The sequence below is a fragment of the Anolis carolinensis genome, chromosome 3, assembly GCF_035594765.1.
Source record: "Anolis carolinensis isolate JA03-04 chromosome 3, rAnoCar3.1.pri, whole genome shotgun sequence".
Classification (NCBI taxonomy): domain Eukaryota; kingdom Metazoa; phylum Chordata; class Lepidosauria; order Squamata; family Dactyloidae; genus Anolis; species Anolis carolinensis.
Genome location: NC_085843.1, coordinates 198,682,993 through 198,699,105, shown reverse-complemented (window position 1 = coordinate 198,699,105; position 16,113 = coordinate 198,682,993). Strand labels below are relative to the sequence as shown.

At 39.2% G+C, this 16,113-nt stretch overlaps 1 protein-coding gene across 2 annotated transcripts; it reads right to left on the bottom strand.

The window, feature by feature from the left end:
- Window positions 1-272: 272 nt before the first annotated feature.
- Window positions 273-15,830, bottom strand: nps (neuropeptide S). Of its 2 annotated transcripts, none has more exons than XM_062976068.1 (4): window positions 15,783-15,830; window positions 8,162-8,234; window positions 2,593-2,673; window positions 273-1,448 (listed from the first exon to the last, which is right to left on the bottom strand). In XM_062976068.1, the coding sequence occupies exons 2-4, from the start codon at window positions 8,198-8,200 to the stop codon at window positions 1,269-1,271; spliced, it is 300 nt and encodes a 99-aa protein (XP_062832138.1). In that variant the 5' UTR covers window positions 8,201-8,234; window positions 15,783-15,830; the 3' UTR covers window positions 273-1,268. The 2 variants fall into 2 exon arrangements, with proteins under 2 accessions (XP_062832138.1, XP_008104891.1); XM_008106684.3 differs by lacking the exon at window positions 15,783-15,830 and adding an exon at window positions 8,334-8,674.
- Between the last annotated feature and the right edge of the window lie 283 nt (window positions 15,831-16,113).

Here is a 16,113-nt window from a genome sequence, read left to right as displayed (position 1 = left end):
TATGTATCTATTGGTGACAGTGCAACTGTAGTTGAATAACTGGTTCATGTGATAAAGTCCTTAGAAACATACCATATATTTCTTTGTTCCCAAACTATACAATCTGTTTAGCAACATGCTGGGGAATCTCAACCTATATTTCACAGGCTAGTGGCTATTGTGTTACTGTACCTTTTCCATTTATTTCTTTTGTTTATTGTGAATGGTGATGTTAGAATAAAAATCTTCAACATTTGCTGACATTTTGGTTACCAAAAATATCCACAACTGAGCACGTACATAAATTTTATTTGTACGAAAACATTGATTGATTACACTGTTTCTGTTATTGCCCTTCAAACAAATCAACTTCATTGTTCAGCATCCACATTGATTTTCTACTAATAAAGTATGACTCTTTATGGTTTTAAAATAAAACTTTTGAAACTATTTCATACAATGATGAATGTTTTGCTTCATGTTTGGGAACACCTGATCAAATGCCTCCAGAACATCTTTAAGGCAGCACATGTAGTTTGTTACATCATTTTTCTAAGGAAATAGCCACAAGGTAAAAGTCACACAATGTATTTCAGTCAATGACCTTTTCTTGTTGACAAAATCTACTAAATTTAAAAAATGCACCACATATCAGGTCTATTTTCGAAAAACAAGCAATGTAAAATGAAACCAAAAGAGAAAAATAGACTCATATCTATTGTACATTTTTTGAAAATAGGAAATAAACTTCTACTATAGGAAAGCCCAGCTTTCTAAAAATCACTGAATATCTGGATTCAAATGTTCTGTTTAATACAGCTGTATTTAACTAGTTAGTCTAAATGACCAGTGCTTTCTATGAATGAGGTTGTACTAAGACATTGTGTTAATGGGAATCATATATACAAAAAATTCTGAAATGTTTCTTTACAACAAAAATGAGCACATTTGTATTACTAAGATGTTGCCAAATGGACATGTTAAAATGTGTGCATTTTGTGTTAAGACACAATATTTGTACCAGATGGAATTAAACTAAAAACCCATTTTATATCAATGCCCAAAATGTGATGGTGCTATAATTTTGAAAGAAATACCTGTTCGTAACAATCACGTTTGCTTCATTGGCTTATACTATTTCAAATGAACATCTGTTTAAATTATGAACACACCAATACATTTGTCTCTATTGGTTCGACTCATCATCAGAAATGTACAGCAAACAATTTTAAACATATTTGGCTAGATCATGTATGTTTTGATTTGTGGGCATCTCCTTTGAAAATTGCTTATAGCCTGGCTCTTCGAAAGGAGGTTTTTTTCATTCCTGACCCAACCCCATTCCGAAAGGACCTTTTAATATATGATTTCTCCAGTAAAGGCTTTAACAATGCCAGTTCTTCAAATCTATCCATCTTGGTTAGGCAGCTATTCAACAGGAGGAGACAGTAATCAGATTTCCCAGATTTCTGGCAATTCAAAGAAAGAAGAGTTAAGAAAATCATAGATAAGGACAAGTACTGTTATAAATGTATACCTTTTTGTCAGGTGCACACATACACAGGTACACACAAATTCATTAAGGATTAGGAATTCGTATTAGCTCAAGATTAGGGGTATCTATTTTTAATACGGGCTGTGCATATAAAAGCATGGTTTATATGGAAGGGAGGACACTGATTGTAGACATAATTAAATAAGCCTTTTTTCACAGGAAAATTAATGATGGTGCTTTTTCTTCACACATATAGTATTCTTCTTGACCACCAGACAATATTTTTCTATGGCAATAGGATTGCCTGCTCCTATCAGATAAAAGACTATATATACATTGCTGCTGGTGGGATCTCCCCGTCTGATAAGCTTTTGCTTGTTGTTTCTGCTACTGCGTGCCTTCAAGTCATTTCCAACTTATGGCAATCCTAAGACAAATCATCACAGAGTGTTGGAAAGATTTGTTCAGAGGGGATTTTTTTGCCTTTGCCTATTTCTGAGGTTGAGAAAATGTAACTTGCCCAAGATTGCTCAAAGCAGTTCCAAATAGCATTGTGATTAATGACACAGCTAGACTCAAACCAAAACAACGTTCAGCTGTTGTTGTGCTATGATGTTTAGCAAGGAAGAAGGCAGTAGGGAAAAAAAGGATTCCATGCTACAGATCAGGGAATCCATGGTCCTGAGTTTGCAAAACCCAAGCAGGGCTGTTGATAATGGGGTGACTTAGAGGTGTCTCAATCCTAGGTATCCGTCTATGGCAGTTAACAACAACTACAAACACATACTTTTTACTCTCTTTCATCCTTCAGATAGTGCCCTTTTTCACACACATAAAGTATCTTCCTCAGAATTTCCTATGGAATTGCTTAGATACAAAAGAGGGTGTGCTCCATGCAACTGCAAACATACATATGTTCATTCTGTTTAAGTATAGCTTTTGTACCCTGGATTTAAAGGGCTTCTTATATTAGGATATAAATGAAGACTGAAGTATGGCACAGAGATTCTCACAAAAAATGGTACATGTCCTTACTCACATGCAGTGCAATGAATGAAAAATAACCCTTTGTAAGTATCTCTTAGCCCCTACATCTTCTGTCATAAATGATGCCTCACCTGGGAGGAGGAGGAGGAAAAGTTTTCAGATGTCCAATGGCAGCAAGGCAATAACTTTGTAGAAATGTCTATAGCAGGAGGCTGTAAAGAGAGAAAATATTACATTGAACAGCTCCACCAAACATAAGACATCAGATGGGGCTTAATTCAGCGGCATATGCCAGTTCAGACCTCATTGACACATGGAGCCTGGCGGCTCTATTTCATGATGCAAAGGAACTTTTGGCGGGGCTCCAAGGGTCAACTATTGCGGAACCAGAGTATGCCGGCCCATGTTGCACCAAAAAGAATGGGGGGAGTCAACACTTCCCCCCATTGGGATCAGCTTAAAGGTAAGCTTGGCAATGTGGGACATGGAGTTACGGCTTCCCCACAACCCACGAAGGCAATCACCGGATTTGCCACAATGTGTGGTGATTCCAGCAGCCCCTGTGAAAAAGTAGATAGCTTTGTTCCTTCCCTTTCTTAACCTACTTCTCTGTTGAGGGTGGGGTGCCCTCCAAGGTTGAAGAGTGCAAGGGAAGACAAGGCATAATCCGGCTGTGTTTCTATAACAAGATGCAGAAAGACCAAAAAAAATCCACCCAGATCCGCGAAATCTTTGGGAAGTCTAGGAGGTTGCCTTTTTCTTCATGTACTTGCTGCAAAAATACTTGATGTTGACTATCCTCTAGTCTCCCCTGACCATGAATAGGCTCTGAGGGCAAGGGGGTCCCTATGATGAAGATGATATTTGTGTGGGCAGTGGTCATTGCATGAGGTGGGTGCTGCATCCCTCATTCCACAACAACCAACAAAGCACATGCCCAGGCATAATGTGACACTATTCCTATATCTGGACACTGTCTGAAAAGTAGTCAAACACCATCAGGAAAGCTGATAAAGAAACACAACCTACAAGCTATCTACAGACCCACTAAAAAAAATCCAACAAATGCTACACTCAGCGAAGGACAAGAGGGATCCTCTTACCTCTGCAGAGTCAACCATATACCATGTAGCTGTGGACAAGTCTACATAGGGACCACCAAATGCAGCGCCCAAACACAAATCAAGGAACATGAAAGGCATTGCAGACTAACTCAACTAGAGAAGTCAGCCATAGCAAAACACAGTATGAACCAACCTGAACACAGTATATTATTTGAGAACACAGAAATGCTGGACCACTCTAACAACTATCGTGTCAGAGAAGCCACTGAAATCCACAAACATGTGGACAATTTCAACAGAAAGGTGGAAACCATGAAAATGAACACAACCTGGCTACCAGTATTTAAAAAATTCTAAAATCAGAGTAGTAAATAAAGAACAATACTCTGAAAACAGAGGAATTCCAGACATGAATCAATCAGGGGCAGCTAACACCTCCCAACAAAGGATTTCCCCCAGGCAAGCCGGGACATGAAGCTGGCAAGGCCATTAATGTTAGTCAAGGCGATTAATCACAACATTCACACTGTCCTCCAACAGACAAGAATTCTTTCTCCCACCCTGGACATTACACAGATATATAAACTTCCCTTGCATAGTTTTCCAATATTCCTCATCACCTCTGAGGATGCCTGCCATAGATGTGGGCAAAGCGTCAGGAGAGAATGTTTCTGGAACATGGCCATACACAGCTCAGAAAATGCACAACCCAGTGATTCCAGCCATGAAAGCCTTCGACAACACATTCACCATCAGATAGGGGGGGGGGGGGTGTTTGTTTTTTGTGTGTCAGGAGCAACCGGAGTTGCTTCTGGAGTGAGAGAATTGGCTGTCTGCAAGGATGTTGCCCAGGGGACGCCCAGATGTTTTGATGTTTTACCATCCTTGTGGGAGGCTTCTCTCATGTCCCTGCATGGAGCTGGAGCTGATAGAGGGAGCTCATCCACGCTCTCCCCAGGTGGGATTCGAACCTGGTCAGCAATCCAACCTTCAAGTCACAAGGCTTTTATCCCCTAGGCCACCGGAGGCTCCTATCAGATAGTTTAGCATTAATATACATTACTCAATGAAGAAAGCTGGAGAATAGAGAATGTTACTATATTATTACAATAGACTCCCAGTTCACCGACACCCATGGGGATTGGTAGATGCCAGATAAATGTAGTTTCTGGTTGCTTGAGAGTGACTATTAAAATAGGCCTAACTAATATTATACTCCACACTATATCATACCATAATCTCTATATTGATTTGATTTGAAATACAGTAATAAACAGCAAATTAAGACTGTCTTACTTTATCAGTGTTACTATTTTACTGTCTTATTAAAGAGCTTTTTCATTAAAGTATTGTTTCTTCAGGGTTTTTTTGCTGGTTGCTTGAGAGTTCCAGATGCTTGAGTTCCAGTTAACCTAGAGTCTACTATATTATTTTTACAGCTGCAGGACATGTAGAATCACAAAAATACCTGCTGAAAAAGCTATTGAGAAATTACTGAGCCCTGAAGATTATCCTGGGTGATATTTCTGTATTTTTTAAAAGTAAGGTTAGGTAAAGTTTTCCCCTGATGTTAAGTCCAGTCATGACTGACTGCGGGTTGGTGCTCATCTCCATTTCTAAGCCGAAGAGCCGGCATTGTCTGTAGACACCTCCAAGGTCATGTGGCCGGCATGACTGCATGGAGCGCCGTTACCTTCCCGCCGGAGCGGTACCTATTGATCTACTCACATTTGCATGTTTTCGAACTGCTAGGTTGGCAGGAGCTGGGGCTAACAGTGGGCTCTCATTCCGCTCCTGGGATTTGAACCTGGGACTTTTCGGTCAGCAAGTTCAGCAGCTCAGCGCTTTAACACACTGCGCCACCACCAGGTAGTCCAATTTTTTTTTCAAAATCCAATTCTCACTGGGACAGAAAGTGAGGTGAAATTTTCTGAACAGGGGCACAGACAGCAAAGCAAACACCACAGGGCTATTAACCCTTCCCCATGCTATCCAAAGCTCTGTCTGTCTGTCTGTCTATCTATCATCTATCTATCTTTGGCTGGAGTTACATTTTCAAAATGTACCTGTTTCGACTGACAAACAAATTCAACTTAAGAACAAACCTAAAGAATCTATCTTGTTTGTAACTTGGGGACTGTCTGTAGTAGTTTCATTTGATTCAAAGGCAATTAATTATTTTCACTATGTATTTAGTTCTCGTCCAAGTAAGGTAGAGTAGTATGATACTGCAGTGCATTAGACACAAGAGAACCCAATGGAACTGATGAATGGGGTTCTTCATGTATTGTTCCACTGCTGGATACCCTATTATCCTAGTTGGTTAAGTAAATACATTGTAAAAATCTGCTTCAATTTTAGAAAAGTTGGGGGGGGGGGGGAGAGGGATAGTTTTGTTTGTACAAACTTTCCAAATTAAAACCTGCAAACATATCAGTAATTTGGAATATATTAGCATATTGAAATGTTAATATTACAACATTTTACAATCAGGTTTTTCATTTTTAAAATGCAGAAAGAGTATAATGTGGGAGAAAGAAGACACAAACGGATGTTACGCAAAAAGTGGACACACTAGGGGAAATGCATACTAAAATATTTAATTAGAAAAGTGCACACTGATCCTTAATAGGCTCAGGAGGTGTATGGAGGAGGTGTTCCTGAACTTTGTGATGATTGTTCAGATTAATTTTCCCATGTATACAAATTTACACAAAAACAATCCAAAAACAAGTCTGCAGTAGGAGAAATTGGGAATTCTCAAAATTCATGTATTTTATTCCTAAAACTTCACATACATCAAAATTCATTTATTTTGACGTTTGGTTGTTATATGAAACAAAAATTTTTTTTAAAAAAGATTGGCTCTACACTCATTTTGTTACTATAATCTCATATATTACATCAGCCATGATGGCATAATGGGTTAAACCATTGTGCCGGCTGAACTGCTGACCTGAAGGTTGGAGGTTCGAATCCGTGAGACGGGGTGAGCTAGCTTTCCATGTGAGGACATGAGAGAAGCCTCCCAGCAGGATGGTGACACATCCAGGTGTCACTGGGCAACGTCTGTGTAGACAGCCGATTCTCACACACCAGTTTCTCAATTCACTTCTGACACATTTTTTAAAAAGCAATGAAACCATTTTTACTATACAAGAATATATTTGATATAAAAATTTGACCCAGCAATAATAATAATAATAATAATAATAATAATAATAATAATAATAACTTATGAATAATAACTTAAGAAGACCTGGCTCTGGCTCACAAATGGGACCTTGAAGAAGGAGACAGAAGGCCTGATCCTTGCAGCACAGGAGCAAGCCATCAGAACAAATGCAATTAAGGCCAAGATCAAAAAATCAGCTTATGACCCAAAATGCAGACTGTGCAAGGAAACTGACGAAACTATTGATCATATCCTCAGCTGCTGTAAGAAAATCACACAGACAGGCTACAAACAGAGGCACAACTATGTGGCCCAAATGATTCATTGGAACTTATGCCTCAAGTACCAGCTCCCAGCAGTAAAGAACTGGTGGGATCACAAACCTGCAATAGTATTGGAAAATGAGCACGCAAAGATACTGTGGGACTTCCGAATCCAGACTGACAAAGTTCTGGAACACAACACACCAGACATCACAGTTGTGGAAAAGAAAAAGGTTTGGATCATTGATGTTGCCATCCCAGGTGACAGTCGCATTGACGAAAAGCAACAGGAAAAACTCAGCCGCTATCAGGACCTCAAGATTGAACTTCAAAGACTCTGGCAGAAAGCAGTGCAGGTGGTCCCGGTGGTGATCGGCACATTGGGTGCCGTGCCAAAAGATCTCAGCCAGCATTTGGAAACAATAGGCATTGACAAAATTACGATCTGCCAACTACAAAAGGCCACCCTACTGGGATCTGCATGCATCATCTGAAAATACATCACACAGTCCTAGACGCTTGGGAAGTGTTCGACTTGTGATTTTGTGAAACGAAATCCAGCATATCTATCTTGTTTGCTGTGTCATAATAATAATAATAATAATAATAATAATAATAATAATAATAATAATAATAATAATAATAATAATAATAATTTTTATTTATATACTGCCCTATTTCCTCAAGGGACTTAGAGCAGTTTCCAACATATCAAGAACATACAGTCAATTTAGAACATCCAGCAATTAAAACACATACACATAAAACAAAATTCTAAGTAAATAATGGCATCTAGGCTGCATCCTATACATACTCACATAGAAGGGAGTTTCATTAAACTCATCAGGACTTAATGTGTACTAAATTTAACTGAGTTTGTATTGCTCCAGATAATGGAGTCTAATGAAATAAAGAAGAATTATATAAATCAGACTTAAAGCACAACTCTGTTTCATGGTCTATTCAGCCGAGATTCATGGATATCATTACAAGAAATGCTGCTATAAGTTTAACAGACACACAAAAATGGTTAATAAAGCAAGTGAGATACAAAACTACACTTAAACTTACAAAGTAGCATCTTTATTCAGATATTAAACAACTTGAATAATGTCAGTGACTAAAATAGTTATATATGATATTTTAAAAATTAATTATTTCATAGCATATTTCTAGCTTAGGAAGGCTTATTACTTACCATAGAAGGGACGATAGGGTAACACCTCCACATATTCATTGTTGAAATCCATAAAATTAATATCACATTGAGCCTGACGAAAAGGGAAAAGCATATTAATTTATTTTTTCAGATGGCAAAGAGTGCTTCATATACAATATTAATTTCCCAGATATTAAAATTGAATATGTACCTGATCATTTCTTTGTCTTGTGAAGGTTCCAACTGTAGAGGGTAATTTGCTTGCTGTAGTGTAATCACATTCCTTGTCTTTTTCACTAATCATTTCCTAAACAACCATTTTATACCAAGTGTTGAAGAGCAAGCATGTCACTGAATCATGTTTAAATATGACTAATTGATTGCAAGTGATCTTTCTTTCTGCTACCTGAGAAAATGGCAAGGATACATTTCCCTGGCCACCTTGAAGTTCCCAAGTGACTCAACTGACAATGTTGCCATTAAGGAGCCTTTAAAATATTTCTCTACCTTTGTCCTGTACCTTTCTCATACAAGTTGTCTAAAGTCTCTCTCTCTCTCTCTCTCTCTCTCTCTCTCTCTCTCTCTCTCTCTCTCTCTCTCTCTCTATATATATATATATATATATATATATTACATCATCAAGTAAGTTATAGCAAAGCACTGCTCACCTTGTCAAGTAGCAAACTTAAAGCTTGTCATTTCAAGACAATTCTTTACTATTTGAATATTTAATCCTTTTTGGTTGAAAAAAATACACACACATTCTAAATTATATGCTGTTAAGGTTGTATACATTTGGGGAAAAGGGGGCACTTGGCACACTGTATTTTGGAGTTTTATTTATAGTCATTATTAGGCTTGGGCCCGAGTCAGTTTGAATGAAAATTATTTGTAATATTCGGTGGTCCGTTTTATATAATCTCCAAAAATGGAACAGGGAGGAGGGAGCCGCAAAGCCTGGCAAAACAGATTAAGGGAGCAGGATTTTATCGGTTCCCGGAGAGGAAAGAGTTTAGTCTGCAATATACCTGAGGCAGGGATCTGCCATGTCTTTTCTCCCTTCTTGGCAGCAGCAGCATCTGTCCATTTCTTTTTGGAACATTTCCTTGGCTCTTCCTCCAGAGAGGGCCCTGCTGGAACTCTCTTTCCCAGCAGCACTTGTATGGGGCAGGCATTGAAAAATCTCTGAGTTCCTCTAAGAGCATGATGGGAGTTGAAGTTTTTTTCACTCTGTTTCTCAGCTCATAAAAAGTCTGGTTGTGTCCATGCTCTGATTGGCTGAGCCTGAGAATGAACACAACCGGCAACTACAATTCCCAGACCCCTCTCTTGTGGTTTGTCTTATTTTAAAAAATGTAATGGTTAAAACTTAAAATAATTCTAAGAATTTGGTAGATTGGTGAATTGTTTTGCAACTTGGCAGGCCTGCAGTTGTAAATGGGGTCTAAAACTGAGGTAAGTTTCATGCAGACAGGCCTTTAAATGACTATTGAGCCTTTAATGTTTCCCAGTGTAGCCAATGGCCCGAATCTTTGCTGAATGAAAACGGCAACACCCCTCCTGGCCATTGGGGTCTACTGTCAGCAGAAAGAATGAGGTATGAGCCGACAATGGACCCCCAATCAGCATGCCTTTTGGCCGAATTGCACACTTCTAGTCATTATTACTTGTGCTTTCTTAGTTATAAAGTGTGTCTGGCATTTACTAAAGCAGTTACATCCACGTACATGGGCTCAGTTCAAGTGGAATAACAGCACTGTAATTCTGAACAAAGTCAATCCTCTCTGAAAGATGCTTGCCAAGGAAGCCCCAAGGTAGGTTCATCTTTGGGTTGCCATATGAATGCATCCATTGTCTCATTTTTTCCCACTCTACTGATGATATTTGCAGCAGACCCTTGAAAATGCGTAGTAAGAATAAGCTTTGGGACAAGAGAAAAGCAGCCTCATGCAGATTGGCAGTTACAGAAAAACTAGATGTGGTCCCAGGATTCAGGTGGAACATCTCACCAGCCATAGCATGCCAACCGCATCTAGCCTGTGCTGTTATAATTTGGGATATGCCCTACCACTTGAGAATTGGCCAGATCTCTCACACCAGAAGTGACTTGCAGTTTCTCAAGTCACTCCTGACACAGAAAAAAATTGAGAGTCACCTTTTGTCACCTAGGATGTTATCTTATGCACCACCAACCCTCAATTTCTAGACACTTTTAAAACAGAAAGGAAATGATGTATGATGGAGCCAATCCCATGACACTGCCTGTGTCCGCCATGCCTCAGTTTCAGTAAATAATTGGAGAAAACTGCAAAAAACACATGGGATTGGAGCTGTCAAATTTGCTCCTGTTTAATCACTTCAATGATGTCCTTTACTTAGCATTGATATTTCTCTCCCAAAATCTTTCTTCATGAGCCTGGCATGGTAATTTTTAAAAAATTAATTCGATCATTAGAAATACCAAAATTTCAAAATATCTTTGTTTTTTCTGTCATTTCTCTTTCGTAGTATTCTTGGCTTTTGAACTTGTGGTGCTGCTAGTTTTTAAAGTTTTGGAGCTCCACGATGGAGAGTACTGAAAGGAGAACCCAGTATCCCCAAAGTGGTGTCTAATTAAGATTAGTGCTTCGGGTCTACTCCAGAGTAGCAGGATAGGAGGGGAAATCTGAATATCTCCAAAGGCTTTTCCCCAAGGTTTTGTTTTAGTTGACTGAGCAGGAATTACACTCTCTCATGTGATAAATTTGAAAATGGATGATTTCGGGAGAAAAGACAAGAATGGCCCATTAACACTGAAGTAACTGCCGTCCTCCAGCTGCTATTGAACTACTGGCCGTGGCTCCTTTATAACTTCTGCGAGAACAATTCAGCCTTCAGCTCCCAGCTTCTGCTTAGAGAAGAACAGCAGATTTTGCTACTGCTGCTTTTCTATTGGCTGGACTTTATCTCTCCATCTGGAAGGAGAGTTTATTTTTATTCTGTTTAAATTATGTTGTGTACTGTTATGTGTATGAAAACTCCTATCAGTTCACTTGAGTGGATGCCAACTGTTCTCAGATTGATGTGCAGTTGGCGGTGTGAGTGTCAGCTGAGGGACTGGTGGGAGGACTACATGGAGCCACCTAGCTACAAGGCAGCAATCTAGTATGAATAGGATTATGATGGACTTGCCAGCTGATTGTCCTGATGGATTGGAAACTACATCCATTGACTGGTAGGGAAACACACCCTAAATAACTTAACTGATTTATTTTGTTATTGTCTTGTGGTAAAAACAGCACATTGGGAGGATACTGGTCGCTCTGGGACTGTTACACCAGCTGGTTGTGAAAGAGCCCGCTGAAGAGGGCTCCTCAAAACCATTTATTTGGCTACAAGACAGTCCCCTAGTGGGGGTAGGGTGCTGATGGGCTCGCTAACTCAGCTTGACTCTAGGATTGACTCTGATGAGGAAGGAGGGGTTCAGGTTCAGAATCTCCCTGAAAGGTCTGTAGTTATGGAAGATGAGGAACAGAGGGTACAGGCTCAGTTTCCCACAGGGAGGGCTGGAGATGATGACCTTGAAACTACCGAAGCCAGCCAGGTGCAAACTGACATGGGAAAGGAGGAAGGGAGGATAGAAGGCTCCCAGCTTAATAATGAATCTCAGTGAAATAATGAGCAAGCTGACCTTGACAGGATTGGCTCCTTAGATAGAACCGAACGTTTGGAATTGAGGGTACTGCGTAGTGCAAGAATTGGAAACAGACGGGGGGAGGCGAGAGGGCAGAGAAATGCTTTCATGTTTTGCAAAAAGTGTTAAAAGGGGTGCATTTGGGGGAAAGCTTTGTCAACGCAACTTTCTCGCTACCGGAGAAGCAAGCTACAGTTTTCCTGCTGTGTTTTGGATTATGTAGCAGTCCATGTATCCATGTTCCTGGGAATTTGTCATGCTCTCTTTGGATGCGGTTTATTCCTTGTAAGCTTTGGACTTATATCTCAAGACTATATTTGTAACTGACTTTTGATGCTTTACTTTTGCTTTTTAAAGAACTTTTCCTATCTATCTCTAATAAACTACAAAGTCTCAAACCTGCTGTGGAGTTTGTGTGCTAGAGCAAGGTGAATCAAGGCTGAGGTGCGACACTAATTGTCCTGATTGATTGGGAATACTGTGTGTTATTGACTGTTTGTTAAGTGTTGTTGTATTAAAGTCTTATAATTTGTCTTTTGTGTTTTCATTGTTTTGCTTTTGATTGTCTCTTTGGCCCTCTATTGTTTGTTTTTAATTCAATGTATTCAGAACCTGGGGTGGCAATACAAGTCATACAGGGCAGAGGGAGATATGTCAATGTCAGGGTCATGTGCCCTTATAGAGGAAGTAGAAAAGGGTATTTAATATTTATCTCACCTTACCAGCCTGGGGAACTTAGAGAAAGAGCCAGACCCACACAGAACTTCATCTTGCTTTTAAGCAACACCAGGTCAGTGAAAAATAAGACTCACATCATCTATGATCTCCTCAAAGGTGAGGGAACTGATTTGACATGTTTTACTGAAATTTGGCTGAAAGAAGATAGTGCTCCCACCTGGTCCCAAGCCCTCCCAGCCGGGTACTGCATCAGTGGGCAGGTCAGGAAAAGTGGGTGGCGTGGGTAGCTGTGTTCTATAAAGACCATCTTCACTTGACCATGTTACCTATTCAGGAGCTGAACCACATTGAGTATGTGTACCTAAGTCTGGAAACCAAAGATAGACTGTGTATTCTGTTAGTGTGCCATCCACCTCACTGCCTAACAGACTCTCTAGCTGACCTTACAGAACTGGTCTTGGCGGTTTTGTTGGAGTCACCCAGACCTTTGCTTCTGGGTGACTTCAACATACCACTGGAGGCTGGTTTGTCAGGTGCAACTCAGGAGTTAATGCTACCCGTGACACACATGGGTCTATCTTAAATGGTTTCTGGACCAACACATTCACCAGGTCATACACTTGATGCGATTTTCATCTCCAAACATACTAAGGAGAGTCTGTAGGGTTGCCCAGCAATTGCAAGATTCATGCCTATCACCAATTTCTATTGGTGAAGGGGGCAGCAATAATTTGGTATTTATATTAAGCAAAATCAGATGAAATTATCATGTGTGAGAACTGTAGGGTATTCAATTTACCAAATCACAAATATTATGTGATTCTGCATTGTAATTCTTCCCATGGTAAGTAGAAGATGAGCGGGTCAGTAGGAAATTACATGACTCTAAGGCTGTATCCCCACATTAACTGCAATGGCTCAATGCTATGCAATCCTAGAATTTGTAGTTTGTGAGATGTTTACCCTTCTCTGCCAGGGAACTCTAGTGCCACAACCAACTACAAATCCCAAGATTCCATGGGATGGAACCATGCTGTTAAAATGGTGTCAAACGTCTATAATTCTGCAATGTGGATAGGCTATAAGACTTCTTTGCTCCTTTTCAGGGGTCATTCTTGGGTATATCTAAAGGCAGCTCTTTATTTCAATCCAACCACCTGTTCTACCTTGAAGCCTAACCTAAGCTGAAATCTATGAAAAAGCATTCTAAACATTTGATTTAATAAGAAACAGTAGAGACAATTTAAAAACTACTTGAGTGACATATAGTGGATTCAAATTTTTCTGCCAAGGAGATGTGCATCTGTATTCATGAAGTTCTTGACATTTTTATGGAAATCCCCCTTCATAATGATTTGCCTGTGTTCTGGAAGCATTAACAGCCTAAAGAGGGATATAGTGTACTTGCTGGAGGAGACAACCAGTACTAAATCAACTATCAGCTCTGTCATGATATTGCATAAATAACTGCAAGGCGATAGAAATATGTCACCTCTTATCCTTAGGCATTGTTGGGTATTTTGAGATTCAGCTTGTAATACAACAGACTGCCTTGTTTCTCTCTGACTAAGTAAGGGGAGGATAAACTTTAAGCTTATAGGATCTACCATCCTTTTTTTAAAAAGCAGATCCCCCAAATCCAACGGCCTGATCCAAGTGCAAAACTGCAACTCAAAAAGGGAGCAGTCACATTATTAAAAATGTTCGTTAGCCCTTTCCAGGCACTTTCCCCCCATTCCAGTGGGTTTTTCCAGATTGCCCAAAGCTCCAGATGGTTAGCAATAGGTTTTCCACTATCTATACAACACATTCCTTTTCTGGTATTTTTATTGTAATTTTTCAGTATTGCCCGCAACTTTAAAAGGCTAATGCATAATGTGGGTTTCTAATAGTCTGGGATCAATATCATACAGAGAGGCAGCACTGAATAATGGTTTGAATCTTGGGTGATGCCTCTGAGAGACATGAGTTAAAATATTTGCTCAGTCATTGAAATCTGCTGACTGACCTTGGGCAAGTCACATTCTCCCGACCTTAGAAGAAGGCACAATCCACTGAACAAATCTTGCCAAGAAACCTCCATGATAGGTTTACCTAGGCATTCTCCATATGTAAGAAATGACATGAAAACATATAACACATGTCATAACTGCATCGGTTGTCTCATTCCCACCCCGCCCCCCTATTTTTGGCACATCCACTGGTGATATTTAGAATGGACACTGGACTTTTGTGATGTTTTCCACTTATTTTTATTCCCTCATTAAATTTCTGTTTACCGGATTCAACATTTCTTACCCACTCCACCTTTCTTTTACCATTAAACTCCTAAAACATTACAGCACTTTATGCCTATAATAAAAATGTACTGGTAAGTTAAATAAATACAGAAGATGGAGAAAGTGGATACAGAAGGTGGAGAAAATGGGATAACAGAGGTGGAAAGAAACCATGCTAAGACCATGACATAACCACTACTCAACTGGGAGAAAAGTGCAATTGAAAAGAAGCTTACAAATCAGGCAGTGTTAAACTCTGCAATACCCAACAATAAATTTGGTTCAAAACTTGGACCTGCTGTATTGAACCTGCTGTCCTGTTTAATAGAAAAGTCAATTCCTATTTCCATACATCAAGAAGGCCTTCTTCATTGTATTTGTATAATTCTGGAGGTGGGAATTTGCTAGCTAGGAATCTACTTGCAGATCCAAATCTATCTTCTGATCCAAGGTGATTTAAAATTTAGAAATGCGGTCCTATATACTTTCACTGGGAAGGGCCTCTCATTCAAACAAACAAGATTTGCTTTTGAGTAAGCATACTTAGGATTGGCTTGCAAAGGTTTCTATATCTATGACTCTGAAAAATAATTCCTATTACACATACAGTAGAGTCTCACTTATCCAACATAAACAGGCTGGCAGAATGTTGGATAAGCAAATATGCTGGATAAAAAGGAAGGATTAAGGAAAAGCCTATTAAACATCAAACTTGGTTACGATATTACAAATTAAGCACCAAAACATCATGTTATACAACAAATTTGACAGAAAAAGTAATTCAATACGTAGTAATGCTATGTAGTAATTACTGTATTTACGAATTTAGCACCAAAATATCACAATATATTGAAAACATTGACTACAAAAACATTGACTACTATGTTGGATAATCCACAATGTTGGATAAGTGAATGTTGGATAAGTGAGACTCTAGTGTATGTGTTTTTACATGACCTTGATTGGACTTCTAGATTTTTCCCATCTCTACGACTGCAGACTAAAAATGAGCAAATATTATAGCACATACCTTTTACATGACCTTGGTTCTCAGACACTGGCAAGCAGCTTCCGTCATGCAGACTGTCAGGCAAAAAAGTATGACTATTTACATATTCAGCAAATTAAGCTTATTCAGAGAGAAAATCCTGTCATTTGAATGGATAGCCAAGTGTCGACAGGTACACTAATTCCTTCCATAAGAGATAAGCGGATTAACTGGTTGGTTCTGGTACAGTGAAAATTTGTATAGGTTTGAAGGCTTCTTTAATAAAAGTTTAGTCTTTGTTTTAATTGTATCTGCATTTAACTGAGCTCTATTTTCATGTGAATTACATCTGATATCCTCTTGGTGAAAGCAA

Bases quoted from the DNA above. Each gene is read 5' to 3' on its own strand.
- nps (XM_008106684.3), bottom strand. The intron at 2,674-8,161 runs GTAAGTAATAAG...CTCTCTTTACAG, and splicing joins ACCCTATCGTCCCTTCTATG to CCTCCTGCTATAGACATTTC. The intron at 1,449-2,592 runs GTGAGGCATCAT...TTGAATTGCCAG, and splicing joins TTTCCTCCTCCTCCTCCCAG to AAATCTGGGAAATCTGATTA.